General features: G+C 39.9%; 1 protein-coding gene across 1 annotated transcript; it reads left to right on the top strand.

Annotated features, from left to right (window-relative positions):
• Positions 1 to 3,558: 3,558 nt before the first annotated feature.
• LOC142950399 (rho-related GTP-binding protein Rho6-like) lies at positions 3,559 to 10,294 on the top strand. Its single transcript, XM_076092133.1, has 5 exons — positions 3,559 to 3,678; positions 4,666 to 4,753; positions 9,256 to 9,365; positions 9,511 to 9,645; positions 9,753 to 10,294. The coding sequence occupies exons 1-5, from the start codon at positions 3,559 to 3,561 to the stop codon at positions 9,996 to 9,998; spliced, it is 699 nt and encodes a 232-aa protein (XP_075948248.1). The 3' UTR covers positions 9,999 to 10,294.
• Positions 10,295 to 13,085: the final 2,791 nt, after the last annotated feature.

Genomic DNA, 13,085 nt, shown 5'->3' with positions numbered 1-13,085 from the left:
CACTCCAGTTAATCCATTTAGTTTTTTTACTGTTGTCAGACAGGATGCTGACAGTGAGTACTATCTTTCCAATTACCCAACCGTTAGCATAATATGCTACATGTGAAATACCTGTGTTCTTAATGGTTAACAAACTACTTTCCCCTCTGCAGCGTCGCTGAACTGTGTTATGTTCAAGAGCAGTTAATGGACAAGCATGCCAATACATTTCCACTTGATGATTGCACTTGTGTTTATGGTAATATTCTTTAATCATACCCTGATTTACATAATGAAAAAGCTCTCAACCACGTCTTTCTTGAATTATGCAAATTATTTCGCTGCAAGCCAAAGGGGATGTGGTTAGACCTTTCTTTGAAATTATCTGAAATGGATTTGGGATTAACACTGACTCTCTAGCCACACTGTTTGCAATTTTGGTGCAAATGAATGCACATGGCGTGCAGTAAAGTAGCTCCTAACCTAAACTACGGTTGTACTTGAGCTTTCCTGTGGTATAACAGATACTGCTTACAAACATCCACTGACACACACACACACACACACACACACACACAGTCGGGTTTCCGTCACTTTAGATCACATTTAATGACTAGCATTCATTTCCTGGAGACTTACTCTAACCATAACCACTTGCCTCAACCTAACCTTACCCAAACCTTCAACCAAGTCTTCATCCTAAAATTAAATAACATTATGGGGATTTGCATTTTGTCCCCAAAAGGAAGTAGAGGCCCCAGATGTATGTCCTCACAACATGAGTAACACACACACACACACACACACACACACACACACACACACACACACACACACACACACACAAACACTAAATGTCAGTTAGGTAAGGTGAAACACGGGGTGAAAATGTAACTTCCAGCAGTGTCTATGATAAATGTAGGTCAGACAGTCCTCAGGTGTCCATGGAGCATGTAGGCCGGCACTATAGGTCATCATGTTCGCTGTACAGGAGGAGTTTGAGGATGATATAAAAGTCACTGCATTTTCAAATTACCAAAGTGTGCCACCATCTCAGAGTTTTCTCGTCTTTAATCAAGAAACCACTTGTGGATACATAGGTCAGTAAAAAATCCCCTCAACCTCAGTCTGCAAGGATCAAATAACCAAACACTGTTGGATGGTGCAGATGAATGATAAAGTCTACATCAGGAATGTCCTTATGGTGTTAAATTATCTTTAAAGAAATAGTTTGGCAATTTTCAGGAAAATATGCTGAATCACTTTCTTTCCAAGAGCGAGATAAAAAGATTGATACCACTCTTATGTTTGTGCATTAACCACAGAGCTGTAGCCGGGTCTCGATTTGCCTAATTTAACAACAAGACAGGAAAGGGAGGAACCAGGTAGCATGGCTCACTCCAACAATCTGAAACATGCCTAGCAGCACTTCTTAAACTCACTAATTAATGTGTAACACGCTTGTAAAATCCCTACGTGATGTAAGAAGTCCACAGCCATCTTAGTTTAGCGTGTTACCATGCTAACATTTTCTAATTAGCACTAAACACAAAATGCAGCTGAGGCTCATGGGAACGTCATTAGATTTGCTGGTATTTAGTCATAAACCAATACATATTTTCCTCTGGGGGACAATAATATTTGTACTAAATTGTACGCCAATCCATCCAACAGCTGTTGAGATATTTAAGTCTGGAACAAAGCCGGTTTAAAGAGCCATAGAGCTGCTAGCACAAGTTAAAAAAGCAGGATAACTCTCTGGAAGAAAGTTAATATTTTCCCAAAATATGGAACTTTAAACTCACTCCCTCTCATCTACCCCTATGTAAATAATGTGCAAAGTTTAAAGGAGGGGTTTCCCATGCAAACAATTCAATATGTAAGTTTCAAACAATAAATACTCCATCTAAGAAAAGACATCTGATAAAAGGTAAGCATGTAACACATTTAAGACCGTTTGCATGCAGTTTTTAACTCATTATACCACTAAAAGGGAGAAATGGAGCATAAAGAAGTGAAGCATTAAGTGCCAGTAGGTGTTATATGTTATTAGTGTGTGCTGTGCATGCATTTGAAGATAGAAATTGCAATGAAGCATGACATAGAGGGACATCTATTTACCTTGTTTCTCTCTGCACCAGGTGGCAGGTGCAATTCATGTCCCCATCCAGAGTTTCACGCTGTACATTAATGGCATCAAAGAGGCCTCAACGACAGTTGTTTTCCATTTATCTTCTGCACAACTAGCCAGGCTCCACTTCCTCTCCAAATGGCTCACACTCTCCAATTCTCTGTTATACTTTGGATTGATGGAGCCATCTGTCATCAGATGCATGCAGCCGCTCATATGTTTCTTGTGAAAATAATTGCATGCGTCCTCACATGGCTGTATATCTCACAGTTGGTCTGAAGGATTTACACGAAACACATCAAAGCGGTCATCAGCGGGATATTTAGACAGCATTTAAAGCAAATTCTCATTAGCTGGATTTCTGCGTGATATGCTCCCACTAACCAGATTTAAATATATCTTAGTGAGTAAATGTTTCTGTTGCAGCTGTGAACAAAATTAGATTTGGGTTTTTTATTTTTGATACTTTAAAAGGGTCTACATTTTGCAAAATTACTTCTTTACCTTTACTTAAGTAACATTCAGGTATTTTACTTGTAATGGAGTATTTTTAAACAAAATCAGTTATACGTTTACTTAAGTAAAGGATCTGAGTACCATTGGTGGAAAGTTTTTCTATACTCAAGTACAATTTGTACAACTTGTACTTTACTTGAGTAATTCAACTGTTACTTTCTACTTCTACTCCACTACATCAGAGGGAAACTTTGTACTCTTTAATCCACATTACATTTAGTCACAGATTCAGATTATCAATACAGAATATTATCATCAAATAGAACAAGATATATCATTAGATTATAAAGTAGTTTGAATTAACTCCTGATTTAGCTGCTTCATTAAAGTGATGAACACATTCATTGATTATTAATAGTGATAATAATGATATCTGGTTCTGAAATGGTCCATTCTACATAATGAGAAGGTTTCTTTTACTATTTTCGGCTATTTTGATGCTAATACTGATGTACTTTCACTTAAGTAAAATTTTGAATGCAAGACTTTTTCTTGAGTATTTCTACTGTGTGGTGGTGCTACTTAAGGCTCTGAGTACTTCTTCAACTACTCTCTAGTAATATAAATATGAGAGGTCTTGTTCGGTGTGTGTTTAGGAGGTGCATTAAGGGGACATCAGTATTTCTTAAATCCCGGCTATGGCCCTGCGGTTCGCCATCCACCATTACCACCATATAGCAAGACGAGAGACCTCGTGCGCTGCCCTCCTCCTCCTCCTCCGGCTCGCGGACAGCGCAGCGCTCATTGGATGGCGCGACAATATAAAGTTCCGCAGTGATTCCCTCATTGACTGCTGCTCTGCCTCACTCACTGATTCACTCACTGACCGGGGAAGAAGAAGAGCAAGAACCGAGAGGATTTACAAAACTTTATCGTTATTATTCCCACTCGTGTTTCTTTTTGATAGTCTGCCGGCTTGATTCATCCGCATCATGAAGGAAAGAAGACTCGCGCAGCCGTTTGTAGCGAGGTGTAAACTCGTGCTGGTCGGGGACGTCCAATGCGGTAAAACAGCGATGTTACAGGTTTTGGCCAAGGACTGCTATCCAGAGGTACGAGATCTCTTTTAACACCGTCTACAGTGATCTGTTGAATGTGCGCTGTTCTTATTGGAACTGATAATATACGGATGATATAAATTACAGGTTATGATTATGAATCCCCCACGAGGAAGAATACATGTTACTTTATCACTCCCTCAAGGAGCAGAAGACTAGAGAAGAGTTTTCTTTCTCTTTGTGTTTCTGATTGTGTGAGAGACATATAACACACCAGTAGTACTTCATTTAAATATATACTGATGTTATTCTTGAAGGCCTATTATTCGTATTCTTCTTATCATTAGTTTTTTTATTATCAATCAAACCATTGTCACTTTATCTCGCATTTTTGTATTTGCATTTTTTAAAATCTAATTTTCACTTCTCTTCTAGTTTTAGTTTTGTATACCTCCTACTGTTTATTTTTTACATTCTCTACTTATTTTATTTTTTTACTGATGTCTGTCTCTGTGCTGCTGCAACAACCAAATTCCCCCTCTGTGGATCAATAAAGGCTTATCTTATCCTCTATCTTCTATTTTATATCTATAAAACTCCCATGGTGGTGCCATATAGCGTATAGTATTACAGAGTGACATACATAGTAAAGGATGTTTGAGGCTATATTTTCCATAGGTTTAGTAATTCAGACTGGGCTTCATAAAATCCTCTCAGGTTGGGATTGGAAGTCTTCTGCTGTAAAATCATTGATATATTGTAGGTTAATATGTTTGAGCACTGCTGAATTGATTAAAAATAAACTGCTAATTTTTGTAGTTTATTGCTTTGTCAACAATCCTGCACAAATATGAAGTTTGTCTTTTATTTAAAATAATAACATATTAATTGCATTTTTGGAGTTGGGACTCACTGACTGAGTCACTGGTGACTTGATCTGCTCCTGTTTTTGTTATTTTATATTCTAAATGATGAATTAGCTAAAATATAATATTATATAATTTGTGATTAAAAACCTTTTTCTTCCTTGTCCATCTGCAGACTTATGTCCCCACTGTGTTTGAGAACTACACGGCCTGTCTGGAGCTTGAAGACCAGCGTGTGGAGCTCAGCCTTTGGGACACATCAGGTGAGGATTATGCTCAGATGTATTTCAATTTTTATTATTTCCACAGTTTAATCAAACTGGCAGAGAACAAGACTGTGATTACCTGACCCCCCCCTCTCTTTGTGACTCACTGTCAAGTTAACATTCTCCCCAAGCTTCGCTGTTTGTGGAGCGATGAGTAAAGAAGTCAGGTTTCAGTGCTGCATTCACAGGCTGGTTTGTGGAACTTGTTGACTCTCCCAGCAGCAACAACAACGCAGTCGGCCTGGAGTCGGGTAACGACTGTAAACGAAGCTCCGTCTCACTCATTGTCTTACAAACAGTGTTGCTGGCGTTGACCCAGACGTCACTATCTGCCCGTCCTGTTTTGATGCAGTTAAGCAGCTTTTTTTACTCGTGTGAAATCTGTTGAGAGATCTTCATTGGTGGATTGGTGCCGGAAATGAACAACAGGCCTGAGCAACAAGACGGGAGTGGGACCCAAAATCCACAGTTTAGCATGAAAACAAAAAAGACCCAAAAAACACAATCAAAGACAAACAGAGGACCTAGTTTGAGAAATACAACCAAGCTATTACTGGGAATATTAAATCCCTAAAGCCTCCAAATCTGACTGGTTTAATCCTAAACATTTCATTTCAATCTCATCTGTAGGATTACATTTAAACTTTATAGCATTATTGTAGCTTTGAGCTGTTTATTATCATTGATGAATCTATACCGGAGTGAGGAGCTTTTCTTATTGATTGTATTTAGATCATTCTACTGTATGTTAAAGGTCAGTATGTCACCGCAAATTAACCTACTGACATGACCCTAAAAGGTTTGAAAATTGTCTTGTCGTTAGTTGCCCAGAGGACAAGGTGACGTCTTCAGATGTCTTGTATTGTTTCACCAACAGTGTAAAACCCAAAGATATCAGTTTACAATGAAAAATAAAACAAAGAAAAGCCTCAAATCCTCACATTTAAGGAGCTGGAATCATCTAGTTTTTGGCATTTCTGCTTGAAAAGGGAAATTAAAACAATAATTTGGTTGCCGATTAATTTTCTGTCGATCAACTAATTGATTAATCGGCTAATAGTTGCAGCTCCAGTATGTCTTTATGATAAAGGGGACTGAAAAATATGTCCCATACCTACTTTATTTATAACCTCTGTTATAAAATATGTAAAGTTTAATCAAAATCAACTTTCTTGGATATAATATCTGACTCTCTCTTGTGATATTTGATAACTTGACTTCTTCCCCATAAAGGTATTGAGGCATTACAAGAACATTGTCCATTGACAAAAAAATGACACGGCAACTATCATTCATATTAAGTCATTTTTAAAGTAAAAACAAACTAAATATTTCTTGGATTTGCCTCCTCTAATTTGCTGCTTTTCTCTGTCTTTGTAAATGGAATATCTTTGAGTTTGGGACTGTCGGTAGATATGGAAGGAATTTGAAATAATAATCTGCATTTTTCAAAATTGTTGGACATTTTATAGACAAAAAGATCTACCAATGAATCAGGAAACCAATCTGCTATCTGCTACTATCTTAGCTACAGCCCTCATGCATACAGTTCAGAGAACCATAATTGTCCTTCTGACATAATGACCTTAAACATATAGAAACATTATGTAAATGGGATCAATAATAAATCCAATCCCGTATAGATTAATTTCATAACAGTATTGGCGGAGGCATTGTGCTCAGAGGAAGTTGAGCAGTGCCAGTTGGCCTGCAGAGGGGTTGTTTCACGGGGGAGAGGGGAATGCCTCGTCCATGCAGGGGGTGGAAGCGTGTGTGTGTGTGTATGTGTGTGTGTGTCCTGTCTTACTATGTGTGTGTGTGTGGCGTACGGTCGCTGTGAACAGAAGGCACAAGTGAGAGAGGGAGAGAGATATGCATGACCTCCTCACTGCCTTATGGTGTGCGCCGCCTAAAAAAAGGTCTTATGTAAGTGAAACCAGCACTGAACTGATGTAGGTTTGTGTGTTTGTCTCCCACGGAGTAAAAACTTTCTGGACAGTCGCCCTTTGTAGGGGAAACATTGCATAAGACCTATTTACTTTTGCAACACAAACACAAACACAGTTCCCGTCACTCTTCGTGTATGTTTCTTTCCATTCTCCATTTTTATTATCTTTATTTATAACATTTAGGGCTGCGAGATATTTCTTTTATCAGCGATTCATTTGAATTATTTGAATTTCTTTCAATCACAGTTTCCGAAAGCCACAGTTTACATTTTCACATGTCTTGTAACGGTCTAAAACCAAAAGATATTCACTTTACCTTCTCTTAAGATAAAGAAAAGCAGCAAATCCTAATTTAGAAGCTGAAACAAGAGAATATTTGGCAAAACATTGTCAATTAGTTGATAATCGACTAATCCTGTCAGCTCTCATAACATTGCTCCAGGTGTTTTATTATTTTAAAATATGATCTTTCACATACTAAACAGATGTGAGAAGTCCAGCTCCATGTTCACCACAATTCCTGACAGTAGAAAACGACTCAGAAGCACATCTTATCTTTTACCAAGAGATACACAGCCTCATCTCATACGTAGTTCTTTTGGTGTAAAATCCATTCGCTTTCTTTCTTTGAGAGCAGAGGGGGGCCGTTTCTTTGCATCTCAGCTAATGTTTGCTTAAACTGAAAGGGTTGTTGGTGTTTGGCTGTGTGTGTGTTTGTGTGTCCAGGCAGGGGGCTGCTGATGTGTGGGAGGTGGTAGGTGCTCGAAGTTGTGTCCTCTTTAGATCTCGCTGCCTCCTCTTTCTCAAGCCTTACATCACCCTGGATAGTTATGTGACGGCTGCTTTGATTCCCTCTAAAAAAGAAAAGGAGATGTTATTGATAGATTGTAGTTGTGTAAGATGTCCTACATAACAGATTTAAGTCAAATATTCTGACAGACTGAGTGAACCAGAGCTTGTTCAAATATTGTTGTAAAAACATTTTCATTAACGCCTCAGGAGAGAATTCCTCAAGACAACAGGACTGTCGGTTAGTTTCGGGGGAAGCTTATTAGAAGTATCTATTCCTGATATAATTATATCCTCTTTTATTTGCAAGGAAGGCTCCTGGTGCACATTTGGCCCCTGAGGACCGGAGAAGGAAATTAAATCTCAGTGTTGGTGTGTGGGGAGTGATTAGGTGGCAGAGGGAAGACAATAGAGAGCGGACATCCTGTCGCTCTGTTTTTAGCACGGGGGCCTTCCTGAGAGTGAAAGGAAAATGTCCACATATAGCCGAGCTGTTTATGGAAATACAAGGAAGATATGTTTCCTGCACTCCAAAATCCCATCACTAAAGTGTCGTATTTATGAGACAACAATCAGGGTAGGCTGTCTGAGTGAGGCAATGAATGGTGTATATCAGTATATCAGGACTGGTTTATTAGTGTGAGTGTTATTAAAGTCCCGTCTGGTTAATAAAGGCGTTGGCCGTAGTGTCAGAAGTCATGTCTGTGCACGATGTCTGAGAAATGCATTTTCTGGTTTTTGCATACAAGTAATTTTTCTTGGTGTTTTTCTGTAAAACTATTAAAATGATAGAGAATATACATAGAGTAAATATAAGTTTAAAATGTGTAAAATAGGTCTGATGTATATTACAATGTTGCAACGAAGCCTGTTGCAACATTAATTACTTTTTGCGTGTCTCTTATTAGTGTGACTGCTGCAATCTGCAGAGTCACAACAATTTGTACATCCAAAAACAAAACATTGCATTTGATGGCATTAGGTGTCAATACAGTAAAGTAAAGATGCCATTTTCGGTGACTATCCAACCCTAGAGCCAGGCTAGCTGTTTCCCCCTGTTTCCAGTCTTTGTGCTAAGCTAATCAGCTGCTTTGCCATTTCTTCGTATTCAAACGCTCCACTTAAAAGCAAATAAGCTTTTTAACAAGATGTCATACTTCTGCTTTAAGATGAATACTGTTCAATTACCTAACTATTGGTTATATAGATGTTTTTTTTTTCATGCAGACAGGGACTTAATTTAATAGACATAATTATTAAAATTGCCTTCGACATGGTGTCTGTATTTCGGCACTTTATCTGATACTGAAGCCAAGCTAAAAATGATTGAAAAGTTTATCCTACAGTGTGATGATGATTTTGTTTCACAGGACATCTGGTAGTTTTTTTTTTTTAAAGTCAAACAAGAGTTTTGCAAATAAAGTTTGCGATTGACCAATAATGGAAAGATGTGATTGGTGCAGAGACTATGACTCAGCGAGTTTACTTTATTGGAAACATTCCTGTCAGTGGGAAGGCGTCAGGCTCAGTGAAATGATTTGCTCTCTTATCAGTTTGGCAGGGGTGTATGTGACTGATTGTGTTTGTACTGTGTGAAAGTGTGGAGGATGATTAAGATAGAACATTATAATAGTGTCAACTGGATTCAGCCCTTAAAAAATAAATATTTAGTTTCTATTAAACAATGTTGTTTTGAGCTAAATGCCCACAAAGTTGTTTGTAAGACATTCCTAAGCGTGTGTCCTGACTTTGTCTCTCCAGGTTCTCCATACTACGACAACGTCAGACCCCTCTGCTACAGCGACTCAGATGCAGTGCTCTTATGCTTTGACATCAGCCGACCAGACACAGTAGACAGTGCGCTGAAGAAGGTATTCATATTATTAACCGCTGCAGTGTGAACATGACGGACGGACACCACAATATTCCAACTTCATTTTTTACTTGTGTTCAGTTTTTATCTGTCGCTGTCGTGGACAAAATGCTGTTTCTTGACACTCTCTCTTCTGCTTGCAGTGGAAAGCAGAGATCCAGGACTTCTGTCCCAGCACACGGATCCTGCTAATAGGCTGCAAGACGGACCTGCGCACAGACGTGTGCACTCGCATGGAGCTGTCCAATCAGAAGCAGGCTCCCATCTCTCACGAACAGGTTTGTTCCCGTGACTCTTTCGTCCTCTTGGTTTCTGTCTCCTGTCTAGACCGGGTTGTCGTTTCAATCCGCCAGAGCTCAACTTGCATGTTTCCTTCACGCTGCAGGGTTTGTCCTTGGCCAAGCAGCTCGGAGCAGAGGCTTACCTGGAGTGCTCGGCCTTCACATCAGAGAAGAGCATCCACAGTGTGTTCCGTACCGCGGCTCTGGCCTGCATGAACAAACTCCAGCCCGCCAATAAACCCAGCCCCGTCCGCCGCCTCTCCAAGAGACTCCTGCACCTGCCCAGCAAGTCGGAGCTGCTCTCCTCCACCTTCAGCAAGGACAAGTCCAAGAGCTGCTCCATCATGTGAATACTGTTGAGATCATGCCGGGGAATGGGGCGGGGCAAGGACAAGCAGGTGGTTCAGCATGGGGCCCAAGGGTATGCAAGGGAAAGAGAGCAACGGTTTCTACAGAGCATCTCTCTCCTTTGCAGCATCCTCCCCAAACTCCCCGACAACTACTTCAAAAAGAAAAAAAAAAGTTTGCTACACTCTCTATATTCAACTCTGACACTGGACTTTTTGATCATGACATATCACCAGCACACAGTGCAGAGACAGAGTGGGAAACTGATCTATTAAATACAACCTGTGCAAAGAGAGCAGTTCGATTCCTCACATGAGAGCTTAAATAAGATCAGTGCCTCCTCTTTTCCAAGTGGTTGTAAACACTGCTTTTGACTGCATTACCCTGATGGGAGTCATTTGAAATTCTGATTGCGGTGCCCTTTCCCATCCATCTCTTTTTTCTGAATGTCTCTTTAAGGTCACACTGGGCTGAATGACGAGATGAAAAGTAAAATCTGACAGTTATAGGAAGTGGTTTCTTTAGAAATGCGGCACGGGGAATTTAAAACAGCAGTCCTTGAAGAAATTACCCCCACCCCCTCGACCCCTCACGGTATTTCGTTTGGAAATTAGAGCTGACAGTGGAGAAAAAAAGGGGGAGAGAAGGGAGGGATTTGGCAAAGCAGAGTGTTCATTTGCAAAGGCAGTCGGGGGACAAACTGAGAGCACGTCTGAAGGAGCGCAGTGTGACTCAGCACTCACACGAGCTACCAAACAGTCCAGGGGTGGACATGCTGTGACAAAGCAAACACAACATACTGGGCCGTGTAAAGACCATCTAAGCATGTTTTTCTCAGATCCCCTTATTCATTACCCATCACCTCAGCAGTCTTATTTGTTCAATGGTAGTAATCATAAGGCTTTATTTTAGGGATGGTACATTAACGATGCCTCATCTCACTGTTCCCTGGTACTTTAAGAGCTGCCAGCTTTTGTTCCAGCGAAAAAAGTTATTTTCTTTTCTTGGTCTTTAAAAAATAAACCATAAAAAGATTTTCGTTTTAGACAAACAAAACTGTTTTTGTACCAAAAGGAGTCTTAGAAATCTTTTTTAACGATCCGGTGCCTCATGGATGTAAAAAAAAAAATAAAGTCCTAAAATTTGAACTTTGGACTATAAACGTGTAATAGATCGATGCAGGATGACGTGTTTTCACCACGGTTCCCTCGACAATGGTTTTTTTTGGGGGGGGGGGGGGGTTGTTGCAGAAAATAAGCTCTGTGGCAAACAAAAGTTTTGTTCAGCAAGCTGATCTTTACAAATTATCACCACTTGTTTGATTTTAGAAGTGTAAATGCAACCGTCAGAATTAAAACGTTTTACTCTACACCACGGTCACATGACGTCACAACCAGCTTGCAACTTGTAATTTTACTTTGCTTACCTCTTCCACAAAAGTGACCGGATCTAGCTAGTGGAAATCGAAATCAAGAAGTTGAAAAATTTGACTGAGAATAGTTTGTGTTTTAAGAGGATAAGCACAACGAGCTGGCTGTATTGGTTGACTAGCGAGTAAATGAGTTTCCGTGTTCGGCCTGATGGCGTTTAATGGTCCCAGATAACCTCTCTAGTCTCATATAGCCACGCCCTTTTTAATTCAAAATTTTGGGACGATGTACAAAATTTATTTAAGCTTGTGTTGTCCACAGACCTCTTTTCAGATATCTAACCAAAAACCCATTAAAAAACAGACAAAACATTGACTTCAAGATGAGGGAACCGGAAGGGTGAAACTCATTTCCGTGTTTTAGGACTCATTCCTGCAGCACTCTATGTGGACAAGCTCAGGTGCTGAATATCATTAACAGTTATCCAAGATGCACCTGCTGCCATTTCCAGCCTGGATAGCTGCATTAACACTAAATGTCCCTGAGATGATGTGTAGGAAGGTTGAATTGAGTCACACAAACAGGCTGGTCCTGTCTGGAGAAAGAGTTTTTTCCCCCCCCTTTCCCCTTCATGCTTTAAAAAAATCAAATTTTTCAACTTCCCTAAAAGCATCTCGACTTTTTCCATTTATGAAATAACTTTTTCTTCTGGGTATTTTTACTTGCTTGTAGCTTGTCTGTGGTGTTTGTTTGTTTGTTGATGTTGTATTCACTTGAGTCTTCTGGCATTAGCCTCTGTTGACAGCTCAGCTAATGGAGGACTTGATGATTTGTAGGTCTGCACCGAGAGAAGCCCGGAGTTCTCTGGATGTAAAGAACACTGGAATTTTACGTGTTGCCTGGCAACCTGAGTGAGCAGGGGGGGGGGGGCGTGAGCGGGGTTTCCTCACATAGAGAGAGAGAGAGAGGGAGGGATGGCTCTCCGAGAGGGTGCCTCACCTTTTATTTGTAGCATTAGACAGAAGACCACTGCGAAGGTGACGGCTGGACATGTTCAGGGCCCGCTCGTGGCCTCCACGTGGTTTTAAAGACCCCACGCTGGTAGCAGCCATGAGTGGGTTGTTGGAAGCAGCATGCGGTCTGAAACATGTCTCTGTAGCTCTGCTTCAGTCGTTATTTCAAACAAGCTCCGTTTGGTTCAGACACACAGCCCGTCATTTCACTTTTTCTTGCTCGTCTTTTGACAGACGGGCTTGTTTTGTTGTACATATCCTTCCTACTGCAACTGTTTATTAGAAGTCCCTGAAAAGAATGTTACTGAAGCGAAACAAAATGTTTGTGTCAAGTTGCCTGTTACGGCTTTAAGTTATTGACTGAATTCTGTATTTGTTATTGTTATACGCTACTTTCTTTAACTCTTTATTTAAATAAATATGTCTGAAGTTCATTTGCAAGTGTTTATTTCTGCGTTAAACCCATCATGGACAGACCTTAGACCTTTTATGGACTGATCACTGTTCATGAAGAAAAGCACTCTTAATTGTTTCACCTTTAGAACTTGTCTTGGCAAAATACTTTAGTAGTGTGTATTATATGTAGTATCATAAACTATAACCTCCAAAACAGATTTTCAGGATGGAAAATTACATATAAAACTATATTAACTATGTCTACAGTTAATTTACAAGTCAGTGTTTAACAGTTACACTAAAAGACCTT

This window comes from Anarhichas minor, unplaced genomic scaffold (assembly GCF_050575085.1).
Source record: "Anarhichas minor isolate MPS153535 unplaced genomic scaffold, ASM5057508v1 ptg000003l, whole genome shotgun sequence".
Classification (NCBI taxonomy): domain Eukaryota; kingdom Metazoa; phylum Chordata; class Actinopteri; order Perciformes; family Anarhichadidae; genus Anarhichas; species Anarhichas minor.
This window is presented reverse-complemented; position numbering and strand designations above follow the sequence as displayed.